The sequence below is a fragment of the Camelus dromedarius genome, chromosome 32 (genome assembly GCF_036321535.1).
Source record: "Camelus dromedarius isolate mCamDro1 chromosome 32, mCamDro1.pat, whole genome shotgun sequence".
Taxonomy (NCBI): Eukaryota; Metazoa; Chordata; class Mammalia; order Artiodactyla; family Camelidae; genus Camelus; species Camelus dromedarius.
In genome coordinates, this window is record NC_087467.1 from 21092822 (window position 1) to 21115241 (window position 22420).

Consider the following 22420-nt stretch of genomic DNA (forward strand, 5'->3'; position numbering starts at 1 on the left):
GGACAGGTTCAAGTTCCCACTCGACACTCCAGCCACACTAGAAACACTGGGCAAGAGATGAACGAGGCCAATAGACTGAAATAAAACTCTAAGAAATGGAAGATTGTCTGCCAGCCCAGAGAAAAGGATCAAAATGAGAGGATATGAATGGAAGAGCCAAGTGGTAGGAAATTAACACAGTGTAAGTACCTGCCCTGGGTTATTATCTACAATCAGCGTGAAAGAGAACGTGATAAGAAATTTAAGGGACAGGTTCAAACACATCGTAGGAACACCTTGAGTACCTTCCAGTTGGAATGGTGTCATTCACCCTCTTGCCCAAGATATCCACTTCATTTATTTTGAACGCTGTTTACGCAGGTATGTGTATGAATCAAAACTGGCCAAGGACATAAAGCATAATAAAATGCAGCAGTGTTGTTTGAATCTATGGTCACTGAGGTAAAAACCTCACCACCTTTAGCTCCAGACAGTTGTATTTTGCCCTTTTAAGAGTTCAGTCATTAGACTCAAAATGCCGCACTGTGTCCCCTATGAAATACGTGTGGAAATATTTTTACCTACTACCCCAGGAGCTGTGTTTGATATATCTCAATACTGTCCGCAACCTGCTGCTCAAAGCTGGGCACTTGAAAGGCTCTCAGAGATCAGCTATCGTTTTCCAATGGAATGAATTCATTTGCAAAAGATAATAAAAAATTCTCTTAAAGGTGTGAACTAATTTCCACACCACTTTTTAAAATTAAAAAAAAAATAAGTTTTAATGGAGGTACTGGGAATTGAACCCAGGACCTCGGGCATGTTAAGCACATGCTGTGTCCCTGAGCTCTACCCCACCCCCAGCACCACTTTTTAAAAAATAACGTCCCCACCACAGAGGAGCTTCTGACTGTGACTGCCATCAGGAGTGGGACCCCAGGAGATGTAGCAGAACCAAGTGTCACGTGGGCCTCTGATGGCCAGCCTTGCAGCAGGCACTTTGGGAAGGGCGTACAGTTCAGTTCTGATGGAAATAAGTCACAGCACAGCAGTCCCCGACGTCCTCGGCTGCAGGGGCCAAGCTGCGCTGCTGCACGGGCGTCCCCTGTCCCTACTTCAGGAGGGAAGTTGCCCTGTTCATCATTCACTTTGAAGACCTTCTCTCTCCTTGGAGAGCCTGATGTGTAATTAGCTCTGTGTTAAGAGAATTCAAGGGACTGTATGTATCATGTGCTCCTTACTTAGATTTACCAACTTTATTAAGACCACCATAAACAGCTCAATAAACATTCCACCTCATCAGATTTGCCGGGATCTTATAGAACTCTTTGTAATATGATAAGTGCGTAATGAAGTAAGTTACCGTATGTTCTAGAACACATTGTCTGTATGATACCAGGGTCATCTTCAGTCTCAGGAGCTTTGATTGGATTTTAGGAGAGAATTTTGGGTGAAAATTAAGCAAAGACAATGCCTCCTTTAGGCTAGCTTCCTTATAAACAAAAATACCAGCCTCTTCATTAAAACTGATAAATCAATTTATTGGAAATAATGGCTGAATAAGAACTACCATTTTCCAGCTTGTTCTGTTTTTCTCCCCAAATGCAACACCATATCAATATGGAGGATGAGCAATTCACACGCTCGTCTTGGGTATTTCTTAGTGAACAGCGAGCAGGGGTGTCAGTGCTGTGCATTTTGGCCGTGCAGCTCAGTGTAGAAGTTAATGTGAGGAGAATTTGGAATTTCAGCCTCCCATAAGGGTTACTTAAGGATTCTAAAATGTCCTTTTCAGCTAGAAGAATGTAAAGTAAGGAGGAATTTTTATTCTTTCTGCAACACCAGCTGAATGCATTTTAATGGGCTGTTGTGTCACTGGTGATTTATTGCCCTTTTTTGTTCTTTTATGTGATGTATTTGTTACTTTGCTATGGCAGTTTCATCTATAAAATGGTAGAGTTACAGGAAAATGGTGAGAGGATACAGGACTGCCATGGGAGATGCTGTTCCTTGTTCCCTGTCATTTTTGGAAGGAAATACTGAGTCAAATGTCAAGCATTTGGTTTCAGAAATAACATACTTTAAAAGATGTATACTGTACTGAGAGAGTATTGTTTTCCATTTTTACTGCATAAACTTTAGGATTTCTATGAAAAAAGATTTTCAATATAGAAGAGCAGTTTAATTTTTCAATATTCTTCTGTGTTTCGTCTTTCCATCAGCAGTGCGATAAAGGAAGACAAGACAATGTATTTAACTTTCTTTTATGCTTAAGGCATAGGCCTTCCTGGCTTGAAAAGCATAACTTGAAGTTCTATATTTTAGGAAATCTACCTTTTAATTTTGTTATTAATTCAGTGCATTGTACATGTCTAAAAGGAAAGCTGAAAGTGAAGTTTTGAGCTTAAAATAAATCAAGATTTTGACGAAAGATATGAAATGCTAGGGGAAAGATAATGCATAAAGTTTAAAAAAACAGATTTTGCAGGAAATATTTTATGTTAATGAGTTAAATTATCCTTGCCTTTTCTAGAAGGAAGATACTGTATCAATTTCGTAGTAAAATTAAATTAATTCACATTTGATATTAGTAGACATGGAAAAGGCCTGGTCTTTCTTTTTACCCCAATGGCTAGTGTAGAACTAGACACATTGTAGCTACTCATTGGCTACTGTTGATGGGTGCCCATTGTTCTACTTTGATTTTCATCCCTGCTCTTGCTTTAGAAGATTGTTACTACACTTTAGAACGTGAACCGTCAAGATTAATTCCAACACCTGGTGTCTAAGAAGCCAGTGAATTCCATCGAGAATTTGTAGGCAGAGGGCCATGTCTTACTGCTGTGCAGTTAACTTCTTGGTTGACTTTGAACTAGTCTCTTTTGTAAATAAGTATTTTTAGAATACTGTAAAATGCTTAGTATTTGTAGGGGTGGTTTTTTTTTAAGTATTTTTGGGTGTCATCCAGTATATTGAATCAGAATGGAAGAATTTTCATAGTTATGTTAACACAGCAGGGTGTTGAGAAGACAACTTACAGGATAGGTCTAGAATATGCAACTCTTTCTCGGAGAAAGGATTCTTACTTTAAATATTTGACTGTCCTTGTAAAAGAATCAAGAATCGTGGCCCAGGACCCAGACAGAGGTGAGAAAGCATAGCTTGTCAACACAAGTGCCTCAGCTTACTTGCCTTTTTGACAATGTAAGTGTCCAGACTTGTTCATTAGTGTCACTGGAGGGTGACAGGGAGACTCAAAGCCTTTAGAAAGATCAACGAAAATTCTACAGAAAATGTCACAACAGTGTAAACTGTTTATATACTTCAGTAGAAAAAAGACATAAAGTTCTAGCGTGTTAAAATGCTCCCCCCCACCACACACACACAAGTAAACACATGCACATAGGCACTACTTCTACAATTGTCATTGGGGTTTTTTTTTTTGTTTTGAAATTTTTAAATTTTTTTTTATTGGTGTATAGTCAGTTTACAATGTCGTGTCAGTTTCCAGTGTACAACGTAATAGTCCAGTCACGCACGTACATACATGCATCCCTTTTCACATTCCTTTTCATTATAGTTTACTACAAGATATTGAGCATAGTTCCTTGTGCTTTACAGTAGGACCTTGTTGTTTATCTGTTTTATATATAGTGGTTAGTATCGGCAAATCTCGAACTCCCAGTTTATCCCTTCCCACCCCTCTCCCCCCCGCTGGTAACCATAAGTCTGTTTTCTACGTCTGTGAGGGGATCTTGGGTTAGGCTTTTAATGTCTGATTTGTTCTCAGGCCCTGGCGTTTCCAGCTTAAGGCCCATAGATTCTTATCAAATACGTCTCCCTCTCTATCTGGAAACTCTGCCCTAAAGGGGAGGGGTGGGGTCGCTCTCCTCTGTGGGACTACAGCCCTTGTCTAATCTCTTTCCCATCTCATGATGCTTATCAGACTGGAAGCCAGGGCTTCAAGAGGGAGTATCACTTTTTTTGATGCTAAATTATTAAAACCATTATTTGTATTGAAAATCAATATATCATGGAGCAAATGGCAACATTTGCATGCTTTATTCAAAAAGATCAAGCAGCAGACTTTAAAGAAATCTGAAGCCAGTGGTAGAGCACTCAGGCTAAGCCTCAGGTTCCAGCTCATGCGTGTCCTCTCTTGTCTGCCTTTACGGGGACCAAGGATGGAAAACGGTGAAAGTTGCGGCCTCTCTTTGACCAGCTCAGGGAGAACAGTGAGGACCCTCGGGCTTAGACTCCAGGTCACCTTCAAAGCCACATGGCCCGCCTCGTAGGGCTGTTCTCAGCCACGTCAGACAGGACTCTGGGCCTGGGACTCTGCGCTGGATTTAATAGGGAGTCCACAGGGGAGCTCTGAGTCCCAGTACACATCATTTAGAAAGCATGTGCTTTAGATAAAAGGTCGTGAGGTCAAGTCCAGGCTGCTTGGGCAAATCTCTTACATGCTAATCTCAGCTTGCAGATCTGTGAAACAGGGCAAAGACTATTTCTTAACCTCATAGTGGGCAGTGAGGGAATTAATACAATCACAGATCTAAAGACCTCTCACAAAGCCGGCTCAGGGTCAAAGCAGAGGGATCGGCAGTTGCTGGTACCTTCTTTTCCGGCTGTGTATGGCTCTTAGGGCTCTTCAGAGAACAAGGTAATGAATCCAGACCACTGCCCCTCCCGAGTTTGCGTGCTGCTGCCCTTCAGAGAGGTTCAAAATTGAACTTCCCGGAAAATGAACGGCTTTCTTGATGCTACTCAGGGTGCATTTACGTGAATGTCACGTGGCCGCAGCGGTCTCCCGGAGCACCAGAGAGTGAGGGGAACGTGCTTGTTGTGTTATGTGTCACGACCTGTGATGAGTCCCCCACGGGCGAAGTTTCCCCATCCACCTGCCTTCGGGGTGTAAACAGCATCGGCCCGACCCAGGCCGTTATCTCGCTACTGGCAACGAGGGTGATGATGATACTGATGAGAAAAGCTGCTGCGTTTTCACAGACAACTGCTTTCTTGGAAGCTGTGATCGCCCAAAGCAGCGTATAACCTGTTCTGTGCCTGCCTGTGGCCCAGCGCACGGAACTAAACGCCAGGCTCCCTTTGCCGTCCCGCCATTGGAGTTCCTTCGTTCCTCGCTGCCCTTCATTTAATGTGGACGCCCCCGTGTGTTTGTCCTTCAGTGACGTCAGTTCTCCAGAGAACACGAGAGGGTGCCCTTTAACAGAGCTCTGCTAAGGGAAGGTTGGAGGTGATCTCACTGAACAGCTTTTTCAGACTCCGGGGGCGAAATTGGGGAAACACAGGATGTAAGGGAGTGAGGAGCATCGCAGGTTTCCGTCAACATGTTGTTTTCATTTGGAAGAGTCAGCAGCTGTCTCTGAGACACAGTCTTTGAAAATCAGCCTGGTGCCTGCCTTGGTGTTTAATAAATAGCTCAGTACGTCTCTCAGTATCTCTGATGAGTTTTCCCATTTACCCCAGTCGGTATCCGAGCAATACATCACGTTAGCAATGTCATGGGTGTTCAGCTGAATATGTGCAATTTACTTACTGGCATTGCTAATGGTGCAGTTACTAATTACGGCTTATTATTAATTGTAACAGTTTACTCAAGTTAGAGGCCTTGGTCAGAGCGCACCCTGGCCTGCCAGTGTTTGTCTGGGATCTTGCCTGGGCGCTGTCCTTGCGGTGCTTTAATTTTGCTCTTTGACTCAAGGTCATATCTAACTTCACAGTGAATGTAATAAGAAGCGTTGTGTGCTGTTACCACTTCGGTGGGTTCTTCTTGTATGTCTCTGAATAACTTCTTTAGATATTGGTGTATATTTATGTACAAATATGCACACACACACACATCACACACATCAGAGTGAGTTACATGGTTTTTTTAGCCAGTTTAGAGGCTTACTAAAGGGAATTTTCAGATTTCCACCTTCTCTCTTCTATGAGTAACAAGGAAATTAGAAAATGCTTTTAAAATAGGGTTGTAGGAATAGGAATATAAGCATGTTATTAAATAAAATTATTCATAATAACTTTAATCATGCTAGCATTATCTTAGATGTTCCTCCTTGTTTTGCTTTCTCAAAAGCCCTGGACCATTGTAATTACTCTCCAGCAGAAATTTTGGCCGGTTTAGAGACTTCTAAAACAAATTCCACATGTGAACATGAAAAATGGTCCATAGCTACTTACTCATTACAAGTATTGAGTTCATAACACTTTATTCTTGACAGAGATTCATTTCCTGTCTCTCTGATACGTTCCCAGTTAACTTCCTTGTCATTGATGGATGTATATATTTCAGTGCCTTCATGCTGGAAATACAACATTTTGCCACAAGTATTTATTTCCATGCTCTTTCTTTCTAGTAATCTCACTTTATCAGTGATGAAAGTTTGGTCAGTAAATTTACTGGTAAAGTCTTTCATCTGTCCCCCACATACGAGAAAACCCTTCTGTGCCCGGCAGTCTCCCCGCACGCTCCGTGGAGCCAGAGCTCAGATGGCCCTTCTTTCTCAGCGCGTTGTCTTGATGGTCATGAGGTCATCAAAAGGTAGCTGCAGCCACTCTTCACAATAACCCCACCCTAAGTGCTGGGGATCGGTGGAGGAAAGACCACAAAGTAGGACACACGTGGTTGCCTTCACGCTTCTACTTTTTCCTCCCTTTTCTTTCCTTTTCTGCCCATCACCCTGGGTCTGAGAACTTTAATATAAATGGAAAAAGAATAGGTGAGGTTTAATGTGAGAGATCTTTGATCCAGCATGAACTGCGGACACTTGAGAAGATACAGGGTTGGGTCCTGTGAGGAGCCAAAAAGTACAACCAGCTTTGTCCCCATATGTCAGGGTGTACAATAAAGGATTTACCAAATTAATTGAATTCAAGGTCAAAAATAGTGAAGAGGGGTGAAAGGCAGAGCTATGGCAGTCCAGTAGGAGAAAGAAGACTTTAACAAAGCCCCTGGAACAGTGCTGGGCGAGGTGGCCTTGGAGGGTGGGAAGGATGTGAACTTACGAAGTGTGAGTTGGGGGAGGGTCCCTGGAGAAGAAGCGGCATGACAAAAGGCCCTGAGGAGGGGAGTGTCAGGTCGGGGGAAGCCGAGCATCTCCGTGGGGTTGGAACACAGGTGGAGGTGGGGAAGTAGAAAGAGGCATAAAGCTAGGAAAGAGGGTTGGAGCCGGCTCCTGGGAGGCCCGACTGCCTTTTTGAAATAAGCATTTGAAAGCTCTTGGGTTTTTTGTTTGTTTTGTAAATGAAAGAGAGAACAGATCAGGGCTCTTCTTTAAGAAGATGAGTATGGCTTCAGTGTGTACAAGAGACTGGAGGGGGCGTTTCCTTGGGAGTCAAGTACGAAAGTCCGGAAGAGAAATGAACCAGGTCAGTGGCAGTGGGAGAAAAGATGCAGTGTAGCACTCTGTGAATTTTTAGAGATTGGGCACAGAGGGAAACTGACCTTCCTCATGTCAGGTGACTGTTCTTCAACCCAACAGTGGAGTGAATAAACCGCCTTTGTAGTCTATTTCATTTTCAGGTGCTGAGGGTCAAAATGTCACTTATGTAGCACCAAATTCATTTACTTGCTCTGAATTTTGTTAACCCTGTGGTACATCCCAGGCCCTGAGCATACAGAGAGGGAAAGGACGCAGCTTTTCGCTGCAAGAACACCAGTCCCTGCTTTTGTTTAAGCCTAGGTGTTCAGGAACATCCCCACACATACGCAGACCACGCAGGGTCACGGTTCTCCCTATAAACGTCTCCTCTGTGTTTTAAGACATTCGTTCAGGAAAGACTTCTCAGATGACCAGTGTGTTAGAGATAGTGGGGTGATGCCTGCAAGTCAAAAATGGATGAGAAAAAGTTCTTACTCTTGGAAAGCTTCAGGGCACCTGCTGGTCTTTCCTTGGTTGGATAAAAGCCCTTTGTCATCTGTCGCTAGCCCCGCTTTTCTACCCCATCAGTCATTTGTGCCTTCACCTTTGACCTGCACACTGTACTCTGGAAGGACCACGTGCATGTCACCACCCCCGTACAATTCGGAACCACGTTGAGCGGGTCTTTCTTTCCTGCACTGGGGCCTGGGATGTCCTGAGTCTTCATCTGTTGAGCACGTTTTTCTTTCAGGATTTTAGTTTCCTTCTTGCACTGAGCTGCGCTTGGGTTTGTTTTCATTCTTTTGTTGGGTTCTCCTCTCTCCAACTGATCAAGGTGATTTAAGCTCGAGTCTTTGCCTTCCAGAATGTGGGTGAGGATCACCCGAGTTTTCTGGGTTGTTGGGGAAAGTTGTGATGCCATGAAACAAGAGTGGGCTTCAGGGTCACACTTGGATCCAGGGTGTAGCCCCCTCTCCACTTCCCTTCTCACCGACTTAAGACAAGCTCCTTACCCCGACCGCTTCAGTTACCTGGTTTCCTCATTTGTGAAATGATGTTAGTTATACCTCACGGTGCAACATTAAATAAAGTTACATAAGATACCTGGAACATGAAGTAGGTCTTCAGAAAGATCAGCCCCTTCCTTTCTGTCTAATTTAGTGGCATCTGGGCAATTGATCAGCCAACTTTTAATCTACAATTAAGAATACTTTCCAGTTTTGACTAACTCTGGATAATCATAAAACCAGGGTTTGACTCCACCAGGTTTGCCTCGTCACTGTGTCAAAGGATCTTTTAAAATAGTGCCAAGAAGGACACTGGCCAACTGCTAAAGATGTGAGTATATCAGGAGGTTCTAAAAACGACAACCCAATTAAATACTTTTCCCAGTTTGCCATAGTCTCTGAAAACCTCCCTCATGGATGTTTAGGACCAGTGGTTCTCCAGCTGGGCTTTTCCTACTGTTGGGGGCAGGGAAGGTTTACCACCAAAGGAGGGACACACAGTTTCCTGGGTCCCACCTCAGACTTCCGATCCAGAGTCCCTGGGGCACCCAGCCACCTGCATGTGCCAGAAGCTCTCATATGACCCTTGAACTCTCTATAATTAGAGAAGCCCTATTCTAGAATATATTGAACAGAATGGCAAGGTTAATGTAAGCCTTACTTATTAAATGACTTCACTGAGGGAAAATTGTATGTTTAATAAATTAAAGTCAGGGGATGACATGACCTGACTCTCCCCTAAGACCCCAGGAATCTCCACCTGTTTTCTAAGGGTCACCTCTGATGCCTGAGGCTCACTGGCCTGTGAAAGGACATCCCACTGCCTGCATCCCTTGCTAGACTCTGTGCTTCTTTGTGAACCTGCGAAATAGGGATTCGTCTAGAAAGCACAGAGAATTTATTAGGTACATTTACTTTTTGATGAAATAGTGAATGACCATTTTCAAGCAGCAGGAAAAGCTACAAGGGTCTTTTGCAAACAGTGTCAGCTTCATGCAGAATGCTGTGGTCCTTCCTCCCACAAAAATGACATTTAAGAGCTGAACGTAAGTCTGGGGAGAAAAATCAGAGACAGTTGATGTTTGTTTTAATACCTTCAAAGTTAGGTTTCAAACTGACTGTTGGACGTGTCTGCTCTTCACTGATACACCCTCGAAATCTCCCACTCACATTCCTTTTATTGATTATTCACTTTGTATGAAAAGTGAACACACTTGATAACTTCTTATTGACAAGCTGTTCACTCATTTTATTACTTGACTGTGATTTGAGAAATGCAAATGGAAAAAATAAAGCCATTTCATCAGATCAGTAACAGCACTAATAATTCTCTGGAAACTTTTAGTGCCCAGGGTGTAAGTGATGAGCGTCTGATAGATTGTCTTACCCCTGGGGTGTTGGCTCCATCAATAAGTGAGAGCAGTAACCGTCATGAAATTAGAACAAAAGTAAAAAAGTAGATTAATTTTTTAGAGACGGTATATATCAAACAAACCAGCCTCTCAGTTTTATGTGAAAAATTATGTTTCTGATTATTACTTGTGCGGCTTACATGCTCCGCATGCCCTAGGGTGGAAATTAGGTACAAAGGAAGCGTTATAAATTCAAAAGCATAATCAGGTTACCAATAATACAGAAAGTGTGAGTGTAGCTTATTCCAGGGGTCCTGATTGACTTTGCATTTCCAGAAAGAAAAACAATGACGTGAAATTTAAATGAAAAATCTTGGAGATGTTTCATGGTTGTACAGAATGTTAAGGCGTGGCTGGAAAAAGCAAATGCAGACTGTGAGGAATGCTCAGCCTCTGAGCAGCAAGATGTGAATGAACCGTCAGACAATAATCTGTAAAACCCGGGTATTGCTATTTTTAAGGACAAGAAAAGACCCCTGCAAAAGGTGAAAACGAAACTCTGAAGATTAATTTAAATAGATTCTCTAGTTCACAGAGTCTTGCAAAGGCTGGTCCCAGGTGGCTGCACAGCCTCAGTGGACATTTTAGAATCTCTTTTGGGACCAGCACTCTTGAAACACACTCGGAGGAACAACATCCTTACTCGTTTCTGCAGTCTCCGTATGATTTTCTGCTTTGACTTTTCTCTCGTGAGGTTTTCCACCTGCTGCTTCTCTCCTGAGCGCTTCCCACGGTTGCTGGCCCCAAGTTTTTCTGTCCTTTCCCCTCAGGTATCAGGAGTGGGGTTTTGGCCTTTGGTGTGGCACGTTGCGAGAAGGAAGTGTTTTGTTGCTTGAGTTCAGTTCAAACGTGGGACCCAAACACGCGTGTCCTTCCACCCAGCGCCTGGCGCTCTGAGCCTGAGGGACGTGTGTGCGGCCGGTGGGCTGCTTCCCGTGCATCCCCCGTGTCCCTTCAGCTCCAGTCAGCCCCTTGGACTGGACATTGGCAGCCTGCGGCCTGTGCTCTCTAGTTGTGTCCTGGAGCTCACCCGTGGCCCCTCACGTGGCTTCTTGTGTTGTGCCTTGAAGCAATAGGTGACAGTCTTCTTACACATCTTGAATTCCCCTGCAGAGCCTCGTTACAGTGCCTGGAGCGCACAAGGAGTGGTCTATTTGGAGACTGAAAACCGAGAACATAGGAGTGGACATAGGGTCTCTCGAGCAAGGGTCCTTTCTCTGAATCCATTGCAGGGGTGCTTCCACCACTGATGGGATCCCGGACCCCTTGGGATGGAACTCTGGGTAGTGTCGCCCTCCACCGGGGCTCCTCCTCTTCTCTCCTTCATCTAGTGTGGGGAGGGAGGGGATGGCCCGCCCTGTGCTCCTGGAGAAACTCGCAGCCCCTCCACCCAGCCCTCACACCTCTCCATCACCACCTGCCTTGAGAGCATCAGGGTTCGTCCCACGAGGCCCTTTTTCTCCAGAAGCCCCTTGTCCAGCTCTTCCTCCTTCCCCTAGACCTTGACCCCCTCACCTCTCTGTCCGACCCTCTCCAGACCCATCCCTTCCTCTTTCTCAAGGTCACTGCTCCAGCAGTCATCTCCTTTCCCTCCTGTGTCAACGTTGCCCTCTCTATAGAGTCATACACTTCAGCATTACAAATGCAGTCATTTCTCATGCCTTAAAAAAAAAATCTTCCCTTGAGCCCTGCGCACCTCTCTGGCTCCTCCGTGGAGGTGGTGCTCCTCTGTTTGTGTTCACACGATGTCCCCTTCCTCGCTGGTGTCCCTCCTCCCTCAGACTCCCTCAGTCAGCTGCTCCTTTTCAGCTCCATTTCTGGTCCCTCCTGGTGATGCACCTTCTCCCAAGGGCCCTCAGGCCGTCTTGTGGCTTTAAATGCCTTCTTTTTGCTGATGACCCCCAAATAGATGCCCCGAGACCAGACCTCTCCCCTTTATGTTTGACAGCCTACTTGGTGTCTGTGTAATATCTCAGAACTAGCGTATCCCAAACCAGACTCCCTGTTTCCCCACCTGCCCCTCAAACATGCCCCTCAAACATGCCCCTCGGAGTCCTCTCCATTCCCAGACATGGTAACCCCATTTTCCAGTCACTCGTGCAGAAGCCCAGGTGTTGTATCAGCACCTGTGCACCCAGCTTATGGGCCAACCTGATGGCTCCACTGTCAAGGTGTAGTTGAGCTTCACCACATCTCACCACCTCCACTGCTGCCGTCTGACTGCCGACAGCCCAGTATCCTGCAAAGGCCTCATAACTGATGTACCTGTTCTAAACACTGCTGCCAGCATGATCCTGGTGAAACCTGAGCCAGGTCACATCGCTCCTCCACTCTGAATCCCCCCGGAGCTCCTGGCTCATGCAGGGAAAAAGCAGAGTCCTTCCAGGAGCTTGTACCTTCAAACCGTTTCTTCCCACTGCTCTTCCTGGGTGTCAGTGTATCTCGCTCCTCTTCCTTTTTCTGGTCTCTGCTCATGGGCTATGTCTCAATCATTCTCCTCCGATCCCCAATCTCAGATCTCAGCGGCAGCTGCCCTGCCACCCCCCATCCCCATCCATGTCTTTCTCTGCAACATGAACTCTGACTGACATCCTGCACACGGAACCCTCTGCTCTGAGTCTGTCTCCCACAGGAATCTAACTTCCACGAGGACAGAGGCTTTTGTGTGACCCAGATGCTCACTGCTGCGTTCCTGGAACTGCACACGTAGCTGGATGCTCGATAAATACTTGATGAATGCTCCCGATTTCCCCCCCATGAAGGGACAGCCTGGCCTGTCCATCATGCAGAGGTCCTGGGCAGCCACGCCCCTGCCCTTCCCTCTAAACCTGCTTCCCGTGTTTCTCAGGAGACACTACCCTGGTGCTGTGGGCTCAGCCGCTCCAGGCAGGGCTGACGGTCTCCACGTCCCCCTGGGCTGGCATCCTTGTGTCTTTGGGGAGTCTGTCCAGCCAGCTCAGTGGGCAGAGCTGGGCCAGGCCCTCGAGCCAGTGACTGAGTCCACCCAGTGCACAGCCTGGCTAGTAGGTTATTTTGTTTTACATCCAACATGGGGCCAAGATGGACTGTTGAAAACCAACCAAACACTACATAGGGTCATCCTTCTCTTTCTTGTGGGATTTTTCACATTAGATGGTATATCTGGAACCTTAAATAATGCAGGTTCACTGGAATACCACCCTTTAAAACAAGTTGTTTTTCTTGGTCATTAAAACAATACAGAACACCCGGAGCTGTCACTGAGCATCAGCAGCAGGATATCTGCAGATTCTGCTCTGTATTCCAGCAGCCTCTCGTCCTCCATCCCCTGAAGTATTTAGCTTATTCATCACTGTAATGAATGTCTTCAAGTCTAGATGATGCCCCCTGTTAAATGCATACATTTGAATTTATCCTCTTTAAACGGAGCTAAATATGTGGTCAACTCTAAGCAAAATGCGCAGTAGAAGAGAAAAAAAATGCTTTTCCATGAAGAACTGAAATTTATACCAAAAGAGAAAAAAGAATAAAAATTTGTAACATTAGAAGCCTGGCAAGAAAATAACAAGACAAAGGGGGAAATATTATAAAAACAACTCTTTGGCCAAGCAGTTTGTAAATTATAATGTTAAGTTCATAGATGTGGTAAGGAAGGGAAAAAAAGCTAGCTATTGGTTGCAACCACATTCTGTCACAAAGTATCCTCTGTCTGAGGCCGAGGCCAACTGACAGCTCACAGCCACATATTTCCAAAGAAACAGAAGTGGAGAGAAGAGGTTCTGTGGCAGGAGGACGGAAGGGAGTCCTTCACGGGCAGGACTTGGGGCGAGCACCCGGGGAGGGGCAGGAAAGTGTGCACCCAGAGTGAGCCTGTGACTAATGGTGAGCCTCCGTGAGATCATCCCCAAGGCCTGACTGACTTCATCCCAGCTTGTGATTGTGTCCCTGCCTCCCCAGTGGCGTCCTAAACCCAGACACCAGCACCGGCCGCGTCACCCAGGCATGCCGCAGCGATCTGCACAGGGAGGGTGGCTCACAGACGTGCCTTTTTGGAGTTGCTCTCCAACTTTGCGTGATTGCTGCCCTCATCACATTGCACTTGTGTCCCGCAGTGAGAGGACACCTCGTTTCCCTGACAATGTGAAATGTGTTAAAAGTAAGTGCTGCAGGGTGAGACTCCTGAGCGCACGCGGGCTGCACAGCGCCCCTCTGGGGGCGAAGGGCTGCAGGGGCGGCCCTCCCCCGGCCCAGGCTGCAGCCTCCTGCCGTTCAGCGAGCAGAAGCACACGTGTGGCTGTTCACAGGACAGGCTCTTCTCTCAGTGTTTGCGATGTATGTGTTGCATCCATGTGACTTTTTTATATTTAAATCAAGCTAAATCAAGTTTTTCTAAATAATTTCCTTCCCAAGTGTTGTATTTACTGGCGTAATTTTGTTACAAAAAAATACTTAGAGAATCATTTATTTAGAAAATATGTTTGGCGAAGGTAGGGAAGGGTAGAGCTCCTTGGTAGAGCGTGTGCTTAGCAGGCACAAGATCCTGTGTTCAATTCCTAGTACCTCCTCTAAAAATAAATAAATACAATAATATTACCTCCCCCCACCCCCACACACAAAATACATATATATTTGGCAAACTTGCAGTCTACACCCAGTGAGATAAACGGAATGGTTCCCAATGTGCTAACATTTGGAAGAATAAAACCAATTTGGTTTTATTTTTTAAGTTTTTTAAATTGGATTTAAAAAAATCAAAATTGGAAACCATTGGCCTTTTTTTCAGTTTCGTGAATTTGAAATATGTTATTTTTACCTCTTATTCATCGTTTAAAACATACACATTTTATCTCTAAATTTTTCTTAGCATTTTATTTAAAGTAACAATATCCTTTAAATCTACCACTGGGCTGTTACAGTCCGGTGGCATATTGGAGTGGTACACTTAAGATATAATTACAATTAACAGGTATGCACTATTGTTTATAAAATACATAAACAACAGGGACTTACTATACAGCACAGGAAACTATGTTCAATTTCTTGTAATGAGATATAATGTGAAAGAATCTGAAAAGAAAATATATCTGTATGTATGTGTATAACAACTGAATTGCTTTGTGGTATACCTAAAACTAACACTGTAAATCAATTACACTTAAAGAAAAAATAAAATTAAAGCAAAAAAAGATGCAATTACAATTAAAAAGAAAACAATAAACGTTTATATTTTCAAGATTTATCTGGACAAATGTTTGAAGGATATCATTCAAACAGAATAGCAGGACATCCTCTTGAAGTCAGAAATAAAAATGCCGGTAAAGGGTCACTGTATCCAGAAGGCTTTGCATTTAGTCAGGTGTGACTTTCACATCACAACAGCCATCATTACGACTTGTCACTCTGAAAGTGCACATAGGGTGGAAGCTCAGGTGATAGTGGCCGTCGGTCTTCTGCCTTGTGTTGCAACCTGGTCCTTACCAGCTCCATCCGTCTGACGGCCACAGTTCTGTTAGGATGCAGAGTCTCCTATAAAATCATCATATGAGCAGCTTTTACAAGAAACCTTGTGTTTAGTTTCCGAGTGGAAACAGATGGGAAGCTGTCGCTGACACCCCTATCTCTCTGTGATGACTCATCGTAGGGTAAACCTGTCTGGTGTGCATGGGGCGCAGCGATGGTGTAAGTTTTTCCAGAATCACATGAAGCATGAATGGGAAACCTAGTGGAGGGCAGAAAGGGCAGTTACCGATCGTCAATGTTAGCTGCATGTTTCACCAACAAAAAAGAGAAGAAAATTCTAACGTGAGAAATGTGAACCTAAAATCCCTCCTTACCTGTCTCCCTGGTGAGGGGACCTGCTGGCTCAGATGCCGAGGACTGTCATGTTCTGATTAAAAAAGGCAGAAGCCCTGAGAAAAATGGATCCTGTTTAGCGAACTGAACATTGCATCCCTCCTATTTTTCATCCTGAACTCATTTAGCAGAGGAAATGGATATTTCATCAGAAGTAGAGTTGACATTCCATCACATTATACCGTAAACAGGGACAGGCGGTGCTGGGAAATGGGGAGGCCAGGGAGCTAAGACAGTAGCCACTGGTTACCTCATTTAAACAGATATGAAGTGTGGGCGCCAGCAGTGTGACCAGCAGCCGCTTCCCACTTTGTGAATAAATTGCTTAGAAGGAGTCTTTTGCCTACCAGATGTGACCTAGATTTAGGTTTTCAAAGGCGGGGTGGGGAACAATCTCTATTGTGTTAAAAAACAATTGCTGGTGAAATGCCTGGTGCATGAGCTTATCTCCCTCCTCCAGGTGTTGGGGCTAATATGTTCTGGAATTACCGCTTCATTTTTGAAAAATAATTGGGGAAAATGTTCCAGCAAATCAAATTTGGATAAAGCCTTCGGCGAGCTAGTGTGGTGTTAGCAAGTTTTTAAAAGGCAGAAAGAGCAGGGAGCCAATAGAGATAATAAAAGTATTTAAAAAATGGTGTTTGAAGAGTCTCTTATAAAAGGGTCAGGCGTGGGTGGGCTCTCTGACTTGCGCTGCGGTTGAGTGAAATACGAGAGAACAATGCGACCAATTACACCCCTTTCGGCGCCTAGGAAAGCTGTTGGAAAGAAATCAAAGCCCGTCTGTCTGCTGGCTCTGATAAGTCTCATTACTCTGTTCAGTGCGGCGACTTTGAAAAGGTAGCATGTTTATTCTCTCTTACCCACCGTCTGCGCTTTCCCGTTTCCTCTCCCCTTCAGGAGCCGCCACTCCCAAACCGGTCCCAGAGCCCGAGAAACAGACGGACCACACGGTGAAGATCGCCGGAGTCATCGCTGGCATCTTGCTGTTCGTGATCATATTTCTGGGGGTCGTGCTGGTGATGAAGAAAAGGTGAGACCCTGACCGTTGTCACACATGTGCTTCTGTCCCCCTGCCGCCAGGGGGCTCCTCGTGTGTGGAGTTACCCCGTCGTTTGTTCGGCCTTGCTGACCAAGTCACACCTGTGACAGTGTTCGCATTCTGCATCGGATGCTACCCAGGAGAAAGTTCACAGTACACGGCTGGGCTTGCGCATGAACATGCAGGGCTTATCCGGTCAGCTCAGCCTACAGGCGTGAGTCTTCCCGCAGGTCGATACGTAAAGGGGTAGAATCATTTGCTTCCCAGGAGACACTTGGTGCTCACTACCAACACACTGGGTCCTGAGGACACACGAAAGAAGACCTTCCCTTGTCCTGATAGTGGAGGTGGTGATGGGGACAGAATTCATTTGGCCAATGCTTTGTGAGGGCTCCGTGCTCAGGTTAATCAGCCCAACATCCCGGCAGAAAGGGCCACTCAAAAGACAGCCTGACAGAGGCCCAGGGCACCCGGACAAGAAGGACAGGCATTTTGGATGTTGTACGGTTGCCCTGTCCAGCCAAGCGTGGTCGAGAGCGGAGAAAAACAGATAATACGACCATAATAAGCAGTCCTCACCTCCAGTACTTGAGAAATATGCAGTGTCTTTTGTCTCGTGGAAATGAATGGACACTTGCTTAATAATAGTGTTCAAGTTCTGTAAGAATGGTCAGTATAAAAGTGTAGACGGCAAGAAGCGAGAAGATAAATGTTCCTCTTTTTTCTGTAGTTTAAAAGCTGTCATGGAGCGTGAGTGAGGTCACAGGTGGCAGGAGGTGTTGGCAAAGCCAGGTCTTGAAAGTCTTGTCTGGTCATCTAAGGAGCCGGCCTGCTCACAGAATCCACTGATGGCCTTTAAGCGGGTGGTCAGGCGATGTACTTTTTATCTTAGAAGAATCACTCTGGTGTTAGGGCTGAGTGCAGCGAGGAGAGAAGAAGACTCGAGCTGGGAAGACCTGCCGAGTGAAGGTTAGGCAGCTCGAGAAACATTGGGAGGTATGCTTTGTTTTTTGTAGCCCTTTGGAGACGGAATCTGAGGGTGAGGAAACAGTTTAGAAAGGCCCTGGGTGCTCCTGGGGCAGTGAGTGGAGGTATCGCCGGTCCTCAGAATGTGGGGTGTGTGGGAGGTGGAACACGCACGGGGAGCGAAGGCAGGGAGTCCGGCTTTGCACTCCTCGAGGCCACTCCTCCCGCAACGTCAGATGCGCGTGTCTGCTGGGCGGTCGGATAGGCTGGTGTGGACCAGGAATAACGCTTTCCACCATCAAAGTCATCCACCTGTGTCCGCTGAAGCCAGGGGCTTGGACAAGGTCACTCAAGGCTACGGTAGCATCAGAGGAAGGGATGGATGGCGAAGGTAGAGCCTTGGGTCACAGCAGTATTGAAGGGGTGAGTTAATATCCAAGCAGACGGACGTCCGCACGCGTCTCTCCTCGCCTCTTCCTCCACTTGACGCTCACTGCTGCAGTTGCGCCTCGGGTCAGACCCCGGTGTCCCAGCCGCGTGGGTCACGGGCGGCCTCCGTCGTTTCACCCTCCCTCCCCACTGGCCATCCACCCCTCTTCCTTTCTCTTTGCTCACACATAGTTTAGTTTCTCTCCACATTTTTTAAAAAATCTTTCTTCTGGCAATGAGAACTTTTAAGATCTGAGCACCTTTCAAATACACAGCGCAGTGTTATTAGCTGTAGTCACCATGCCTTCCATTTCATCCGCAGGATGTCTGTGTTTTACCCCTGGGCGTCTGCCCGTTTTTCATTCTTTTTTCCTTTTCATTTCACTGCTCTGTAGTTTCCTTTCCTTCACCCTTCTTCTCTGCGTGTCCGGCTGGCAGTGTCTTTGTCCCTGTCTTCCTCCACGTCTCTGTCCTTTTTTCTTCCTCTTCTATTTCTCTGTCGCCTCCCATACATTTCCCCCTAAATGTTCCTCAACTCTCCTCACCTCGATGTTTAAGTGGAAAGCTTATCTTTGGTGCCAGGGGATTGTAGTTTCTCTCAATATGATGCAGTATAATTGCTAAGCAGCCGTAGGCTCTTCCACGCCTGGATATGCAACCTGAACATTTCGGGGAGTTGATGTGAAGTGGCGGGAACATGTTGGAGTTTGGTGTCATCTGGCACGCTCTCTGAGGAACAGCCTGAAACTACTAATCGAGCTGTCCTTGTGACCTCAGCTAAATGCTGGTTCATCTTCTAGGGTCTGTTTCTGCTGGATTAGTTCATGACTCTACCTTGGACTCTCAGGCAGTCATGGAGGTTACATTATAAATAATGCATTTGAAGAAATTGCCTGTGGTAACATACGGCCTTGATACAACTTTAGACTAACTACCAATAACTCATATCAAATTTACATGATTATTCTCTAGATAATAACCTGAAAAGGGTTGTTCTCACAGCATGTGCCACCTTTGTATGTGCTTTTTCTGAAATACAGAATCCACTCTCTTGTAAGGCAAATCTTCCAGTATTCCATGCCCACAAATACAAAGCTTGTGAGATTTTGATGTGAACAGTCATGTGGTACACACTGTCATCTTTCACAGAAATTCTGTAAACTCGTTGTTGAGGGTTTTCCACCCAAACTTAAGTCTACGATTTGCAATGTGTTTTTAAACAGAACAGTGAAAACGTGATTGTAATCACAGATAAGTTGTGGAGAGTTACTGGCACAAGCCGCACTGGTTAGAACAGGGCTGAGTTTAGGCTTGGAATTCCTACATCTGCGTTTTAGCGAACTTTGTGATTCTGAACTTCTCAGGGCCTTAGTTTAAATTTGCTCTTTAAATTGAGCAAATTGAACTAGGTGATCTCTGAAGTTCCGCCCAACCCCAGACTCTCGGGTCTTCTATTTTGTAGCAGCCGGTGGCGACCCTACTATGTGGTTGCTGTCCTAGGATTTCAGTGGCGACCCTACTATGCGATTGCTGTCCTAGGAGCGCAGTGGGGGCTCCTTCCTCTATCACATGCTGGAAACACGCCCAGTAGCTCCTCCAAAGGCTCTCTTGGTTCAGTGGATTCCAGTCTAGGGGAGGGGTTGGTGAGGGGTTCATCTTTCAACCCCACGTCTCCCACTGCCAGCAGGAGGCGCTCAGCTAACAAGGGAGCGACGGAAATGAAATGAGGGGAGGAGAGAGTGGGCCGGAGAGAACTGGACTTCAGGAGAGAATTAGTCACGTCTGCAGGTTCGAACCTCTGCAAGTCAGACTTGGGGATCCACTCCCACGTGGGCTCGTTAGCCTGTGTCTCCTGTGCCCACACGACTCTGAGACGCCAGCATGAACGTGTGCTATTGATTGTAAAGACAGACTGGGCCCTGGGGAAAGTGGGTGAAACAAATGCACCAATATTTCTGGAAATACAACTGAAAGTCTGTCCTGCCGGGGAAAAGCCAGCAGTGACCATCTGTGTGGGTCAGCGTGCCCGGCCCCCTGGGCCTGAGCGTCTAGGAGAAGGAACAGCAAATTTCATTAGGAGGTGTTGCCTTCTGAAGGCCAGGCCTTCCCTAAAAATTAGTTCCTGAAGGGAGGCCTCGAACAGAACATGTGAAGTCTGCTTAGCTCCTGCTAACGTGGAATCCTCCCACATCCAGGCCACGATGGCTAAAGCCTGACGTGACCGTCAGTTTTGTTTGGCTCTAACGTTTTACACACAGAACACAGACTGGACTAGTTGCTGCCTGATTATGAATATTAATCCATTCGAGCCTTGCCTGGACTAACAGAAATGTGAAACCTCTTCCTTAAAAACATTTACAAAACCTTGACTTTACATTTATTCTTATTTTATTCTTTAAGCAAAACAATTTCTTACTATCTTCCCCTTCCCAGAAGTACGTGTTCTTTGAAGGGTGCAGTGTTTTCATGCAACAAATGTTAAGAAAGGGTGTCGAGATAAGTATCTATGAAATGAAATTTCATACAGAGCCCCATGACAGCATGCTCTCAAAATTAACATAAAATAAGAGACACTTAGTTTTCAGCATGTTTCATCCCTGTACACTTCCATAAATTTGTGTAACTGAAAAGACCTGCATTTTCCACATTTTTCATAAGGAATCATTTATCTCAATAACATGTTTGCCAGAACTTGGTATACAAGCACCATCGACTTTTTTTTTTACCCTGATTAATTATATTTACTATTGTTTCTAAAACTGCTAGACATATTTTAGAAATTTGAGAACATTTGTATCAATTACAGTAATATTTCTCTCTCGGTCATTGCAGTAAATAGAAATTATGGAAATGGTGGCTAAACGGAAATATTTAGAGAAGTATACATTCTTGGTCAAAATAGCAAATGTTGGCCATTCTACTCCAGGAACACCTGTTACAGGCAAAGATGACTAAACCCTGAAGCACTGTCCGTCTGTCTCCTGTCCATAGCATGTTTTGACAGATGTGCATTTTGCAAATGCAGCTTATGTCGTTAAATGTTCAGCATTATTCTGTTCGCTTTAAATAATACTGGAAAAAACCTCCACAAAATAGGAGGTATTTCTGAAGACACCGTGAAACAGAAAGATAAGCTTTCACAGAGATGCCTGCAGGCTGGACTGGGGGTAAGCTGACATTAACTGTAACTCTCCCACTGGACGTGTTTGCACTGCGATGGGAACATTTTTCCCACTGTGGTTAAGTGAGAGTTGTGTGTGGAAAATGTCTTAAGTCTGGTTGCAGTATTTGAAGTCCTGTTTCAAAATCACGCCTTCTGAGAATGCATTGAGAAAGTCACGGGTGGACTTTTTGGGTGATTGTTTAGGATATGTGTGCTTGGTCGGAGGTATGTAAACAATAATCAGAGGGTGGGATTCCCTACTCCAGCCCCGTCTGGCATGAGTGAACCAGGCTGCATGGGTACACGGGTAGCTGTGGAAATGCCATCCTAATAGACCAACTGGCTGGTGTCTCTTAGCTTTCTGGATGGTAGCTGAATGGCTCCTGGTGCGGAGGTAAATTAAATTGACCTCCGAAAGGCGTCTTCTAACCTGGACTTCCTACAGTTACTCTAATAGCTCCCATATTAGCACTATTTCTGGACTCCAGCTAATGGTTTATTTAACTGTGTTCTCTTAAGGGTTCTCTGAGAGCTCTCTATAAAGAAGATTTTATTTTAAAAAGGAGGGTAGGGAATGTAGGCACCATTCCTTTTATTTTATAGGAGGAAAGTGTCAGAGAATAAGGGGCAGCCACTTGGGCTTTGGAATCTCACAAATCTGGGTTTCCTACACAGGGGCTCCCGCTGTCCTGGGAAGACTTGTGATGTGGGAAAATACTCTCTACAGAGAAGGAAGTCACATCCTGGGGCATGAGTACTGCCTCTCTCGGGGACTTCCCGCTGAGCCCCGGCGCCTTCTGAGTGGGCGTGGCCTTGGCACTGAGTGCAGATTCTTTGGGTGTCAGAACCTGTCATACTGAGACCCAGTTTGGGGCCAGCGGTCTGCCTCCTGGGGTCAGAACAGAGGGCGGCTTCACTCTCTCCAATGTGCTAGCAGCGTCTACTGCGACTCCCCAAGCCTGTTTTAGATCCTCTCAGCCCTCGACCTCTACAAGCAGGTTGGGATAATCCTGGGGGTGTCTGGAGTGTGGCGCCTCCTGCCATGTGACCAGGCACAGCGCTGAGCCTGCACACGTTGAGCGGGCTCTCTCCAGCCATCTGAGGCACAGCTGTCCCAGTGATGCCTCACTGAATGTCCTGTAACCTCCCATTGCCGCCTATTTTTGTCCAGTATCCAGCAGCATTGCTTACTAAAACTTGTTCTTTCA

At 45.6% G+C, this 22420-nt stretch overlaps 1 protein-coding gene across 3 annotated transcripts in view; it reads left to right on the forward strand.

The window, feature by feature from the left end:
• PTPRM (protein tyrosine phosphatase receptor type M) overlaps positions 1 to 22420 on the forward strand; it is a 605094-nt gene that overhangs the window by 401546 nt on the left and 181128 nt on the right. For all 3 annotated transcript variants that reach the window (XM_031439160.2, XM_064481603.1, XM_031439166.2), the window contains one exon: positions 16513 to 16645. In XM_031439160.2, coding sequence (XP_031295020.2) covers positions 16513 to 16645 — 133 coding nt within the window. The remainder of the gene's footprint in view (positions 1 to 16512; positions 16646 to 22420) is intronic.